Consider the following 5,457-nt stretch of genomic DNA (forward strand, 5'->3'; position numbering starts at 1 on the left):
GGTTAGGTGTGTGCCAAAGTTTGATGTACATTACTAAAGAAGATGAAAACATGAAGACATGAAGAATGACTACAGCAAAATAATAAGTCATTTTCTCACCATGCACAACCTAAAAAACAAATTTAGCTCAATTGTGCCATTAAAAACATCAATGCAACAAAGAAAAAAATAAATAAATAAAAAGCATTAGTGCTTCAAAATGTTTACAGATATAGCTATATATTAAAACAACAGTTATCTAAACATTTTCCCAATAAATGGTAATGAACGCAATTTACAATACAATATAATTTCATTTCATATCAGGAAATATAGGAAAATAAAAAGCGGGTTTAATCCAAAGAGCTCCTAACGAATTTTAGAATTGCTATGTGAGAATATAAATAAAGACACCACTGTAGATATGGAAATTGTCACACATTATACAGTGAAATACTGATGATAAGAAATGTTTAAGCAGCAAATTAGCATATTAGAATGATTTATGAAACTGAACACTAGAGCTTTGCCACTGCAGTAATAAATTACATTTATATATACATATATATATATATATATATATATACACATATATATACTGCAAAAATAGTAGCCTCAGCATCGGACAACGCAAACATGGAACATTCACAGACTGCTTAATGCATACTGCATGTAAAACTGACAAGAGCTTTCTCCAAATGGCACAATCAAATCTGAAGCCCATAAACCTATTAAATAAGGCAGCGGCTATTTGCACTAAGTGTCCATAAACCTATTAAATAAGGCAGCGGCTCTTTGCACTAAGTGTAAATAGCAATTTGATGTTATTTACACTAAGTGAAAATAGCATATTTTCTTAGTGATAGATGCCATTTACACTAAGTGCAAATACCGATGGATTCTATTTACACTAAGTGAAAATAGCTGTATTTTTTAGCGATATGCTATTTACACTAAGTGCAAATAGCTATAGATTCTATTTACACCATGTTAAAATAGCAGGATTTTCTGCTATTTATACTACTTAATGCAAATAGTGGCAATTATCTGCACCTTAGTATTGTAGTACATAGAGCTGTGCAAAAAATCGTATGCGATTTTCATGCACATCTCGTCAGTAAAGCCGCTTTACATACATTATAAAACAGTATGCAATAATAACGTATTGAGTGTAAATTATAATTTTAATTCAAATTATTAAATGGATGCCACCTTATTGGGACAATAAAACCCTCTCTACACCTTCCCTAACCCTACCCGATACTTTATTTTCAACTTTTTTATTATTTCCTTCTTTTTTATTGAAAATAAATGCCTTTCCGATGTGATATGAGATTTGAAAAGGGAGGAAAAAAAGTTCGGCAAAAGGTGGGTTCGAACCCTGGTCGATCGCGTCAAAAAGACTACGACTTGTATTTTACCATCTACGCCACTGGAGCTAGCCTTTGACAGCCGTCTTTTGGAGTCTTGACTAGTCCAATGTAAATTGACACTCCGATTAAATAAAGCCTTTTATTTGGCTCTGAATTGTGATTGTGTATTTTTTTTATTCCTTACACTATATTTAAATAATTTGTTGTCTTATTATAACTATAATAACAACAATAGAAACTAAAATGGAAACAAAGTAATGTTTGCAAAAAATCGTTAAAGTTAGCTACCGTCATATCATTACAGACTGCACGATGCCACAACATATTTTCATGTCTGATCAGGGCGATAACCACCGTAGACATTGATAATTAGAATCAATAATTAGATAATTAGAAATTGCTAAACTTTTTTCTCAAATATTGCCAATTCGAGAGAGAGAGAGAAAGAGAGAGAGAGAGAGATCTTTGCGCGTCTTTGCGTCTCCCTTTACAATGAGTGAGTTTACTTCAAAACTTCAATGTTTACTTCGAACGTATTCGACCACATTAGCATCTACACTATGAAAGCAATCCGGTTTAATTAATTTTTAACTACCTCTGGAAGTGGTCGAAAGTGAACAAAATCAAAACATTTCAGACCCTGTTTACATCTGTATTTAGAGTTGTCCACTTGTGATCGGAAAGACAAACATGCATCTTAAAAACAGGGCTTGTGTTGTTGTCGTTTTTTTTTTCAGTACCAAGTCATTTCATCTCATCCAGGGCTCAACACTAAAGAAGGCCCAAGAAGAATGTGAAAGGTTCAAGCCAGTTAACAGGATATGAAAAAAAATGCATTTTTAGTCAAACTTAAACATTTGTTTTTGTGTGATGTATGTAATTTGCACAATGGAATACAAAACAAAACAATTTCAGACTTCAAATTCACAACTCGATACACAAATTCCTTTCACTATAATATTGTAGATACAGAACTGCCACAGCAAACTCGTAAGAAAAAAATAAAAATAAATCTCACCCATCTCCAATGCGATGTCAACGTCTGGAGTTGGTGTGAAATCAGTGGCATCCATGCTGTCCTCATCATTGGCCTGTGCACGACCTCGACTATGAGACCTGCAACACAAACAAGACAATATTGCTAATATTCCACAATAGCTGAACAATACTGTTCTACAAACACACACAACACTCCAAACAGTCATTTCTATAGCCTGAACCGTTTTCAGATCAGTGTGCAGAGCAGAAACCAAGAGCACAGCAAACCTGTGAGTCTTAACCAGCTCATCTAACTAGTAAACTGTTCTTTTGATAGGATCAAGGTTTAAAAAAAAAAAAAAAAAGTTTTGTGAATGTGCAGCATTTGGCAGTGGGTTTAAATTGCATCTTCTCTTTCAAACAAGCACTTCTACTTCAAAAAGTCAGAAACTGTCTGACACTGTGTTATCGTGCTGTACAGACTCTTTTACTCACAGGATGAGTGCTGATATATGGGTTAGTGATCTTCATGACAGTGCGGGTCAGTGTGCGAGTCTCCACCCTTCCCCCACCAGCACTAACCAACATGTCAACACGCATCTAGCAGCCAATGGAGGCTCAGTGTGGCCTGCAGCAAGTGCTCGGCTGCTCGTCACTATGGTTACAAAATCTAGCTCCCTACAACAGACACGATCAAGAGGTGAACCAAAAAAAATAAATAATAAAAACCCTCTACACATAGCACACTCTATGGAGAGCCATTGTAGACAGGTTTTGAGCAGATCCATTATTTATTTGTTTTAAAGTGAACCTTAAAGTGTATAAAAAGTCTGCTCAATGTGTGCTGCCTTCTTTTTACAGTAGATGTCAAAATTCACTTTACGTTTAACAGCATTAGCATACCATGTCTTGTATAATATAATAAACATTTAGTTTCAACTAGATTTGTGTTTCCAGAGAAAACAAATAACAGCATTTTCAAATTTTACACACCAGAGCCGTGTTGCTGTTGCATCATGTCTCTCTTGGTGTCACTGTGGCTTTGTTAGCAGTGTATTAGAATAAACGCATAACACATTGCAAAATTTGCTCCTTGAATTGATTACATCATGTAAATAAAATAAATAAAAAAAGAAAAAGAAAGAAAGAAAGTTGGGATGGCACATATGTTCTTTAGATAGATTACACATCTAAACCAGTTCACAGCGCGCGCAGTTTAAAACTACTAAAATTGCCAGACATAATGCATCTTTTATCACTTTGGTCAAAAACAGAGAACTCCAAACAGGTTAAACTGTTGCATCCATGTTTTATTGTTCAAAGCCACAAGATGCCAAAATCATGCCATGGCTATCACTACGTCAATCATTGCAATTTAATCATTTCATAAAACATTGCTGGGCGATTTTTCCAATTTTATTGATTAACTCGAATTGAATGTTTTGCCAAGATCTTATTTTTTAGAAATCGAGGAATCACGAGTTTGAATAGAAATATGACCAAACGTTAGAATTAGACACTTTGACCAATGATAACAGCAAAGAGAAAACAACGATCCAACCACATGTCTGCGCACGTTATTAACCACTCACATGTGACGCGCTCATATCGCTAGGTGCCATTCACACAGAAAGAGCTTTTGTGTTGAAAAAGATGCGACGCGGGCAGTGGAATAAGAAAAAATGCAAGAAAATGGGAGTGAACTTTTTTTTTTATTTGAGCGCTGCATTTTTAGACTGCCGTTCCATGCATGAGACGCTGCAAGAGACGCTAGTGCAACAGTCAAACGCGTCCATGTTTACATAGAAAAACAATGGAAAAGCAGCGCAATCGAATACAAAAAAAAACCTGTAAAGAACTACTACTGTATGTCTGATGTTTCATGTTTGCATCATGGTGACAGGCTGAAAGCTGCTGTTATTTTTACAGAACATTTAGCCTACAGTTAATAATAGTCTACTTGTGTTATACCTTAAGTCATTTTGAATTTGAATTACCTTGACTTGTGAGATTTTTAAAGCATTTTCCTCGTATTATTTCTGAACATATAATATGTATTAGGGGTGCTCCGATTGATCGGCTACCGATCACTATCGACCGATAATCGCTTTGGGATGATTGATCGGTGGTCTCTAAAAAGGCCGATCTCAAAAAAACGATCTCAAGCTGATGACGCTGCCGTGAGAGGTTTGGCATGACATGCAGTGGCACCGTCTCAGTCTCTGTCCGGCGCGGATGAAATCATTATAATGCTATATTTCTTTATTAAATAACTTATAAAGTAATTTGAAAACCTTGTGTGAGACGTAACTTCACAAACAGCATGAATGAATCACCGCGCGCTCTCTCTCTCAAAATATGCAAATGACTTCAAATCACCTCACATCGCGTCTGTCTATAAGCGAGCTGCACGCTGCACAGTTGACACAGGAATTGTCACTTGCACAATCGAGGTAGTGTCACATCGTCACTAAAGTTTATAAATTGCATTTACTTTTTAATTATTGCCAGTGTTTAACCATTCAGCGCTCGCGCGCCGCGCTCATTTAAAGCATTCACTGCACACGGTTGCGGTCCCGCAGCGCGTCTGCAGCAGTGCAGAGATGGCAGAGATGGTGAGTCTATTGCTGCGCTGCAAGCGCTGAATTAAAGTAACAGCACAACGTTTGCAGTAAATATGAACATGGATTGACACAAAAATGTAGCAATTACTAGAGCCCGACCGATATGGGTTTTTTGGGGCCAATACGATACCGATATTAGGGAATAAAAAAAGGCCAATACCGATATATCGGCCGATATTCTTTGTGTATATTATAGTACAGTACCAGTCAAAAGTTTGGACACTTTCCCATTCGTGTGTCCAAACATTTGACTGGTACTATATATAGAATACAGTATATACATAAACAGAATATATATACATAAACACATTTTTTGCGATGATCACTCAAATGTGGTGATCAAACACTTATAATGACCTGACAAAGATATGTAATGATGGAGGCAGGGCATTTAACAATAAACTTGATCCAAAATGAGTCTGACATCAGTGCACTGAACAGTAAAGTTTAGAAGTTTATTCAACTTTAATTCAATGCAATTCCATTCAACTCTATTCCGTTGA

At 36.0% G+C, this 5,457-nt stretch overlaps 1 protein-coding gene across 1 annotated transcript in view; it reads right to left on the reverse strand.

Annotated features, from left to right (window-relative positions):
- LOC107664651 (histone-lysine N-methyltransferase 2C-like) overlaps positions 1-5,457 on the reverse strand; it is an 88,546-nt gene that overhangs the window by 39,234 nt on the left and 43,855 nt on the right. The window contains exon 3 of the mRNA XM_016455275.1: positions 2,371-2,468. Coding sequence (XP_016310761.1) covers positions 2,371-2,468 — 98 coding nt within the window. The remainder of the gene's footprint in view (positions 1-2,370; positions 2,469-5,457) is intronic.

The sequence above is a fragment of the Sinocyclocheilus anshuiensis genome, unplaced genomic scaffold, assembly GCF_001515605.1.
Source record: "Sinocyclocheilus anshuiensis isolate Anshui unplaced genomic scaffold, SAMN03320099.WGS_v1.1 scaffold35, whole genome shotgun sequence".
NCBI lineage: Eukaryota > Metazoa > Chordata > Actinopteri > Cypriniformes > Cyprinidae > Sinocyclocheilus > Sinocyclocheilus anshuiensis.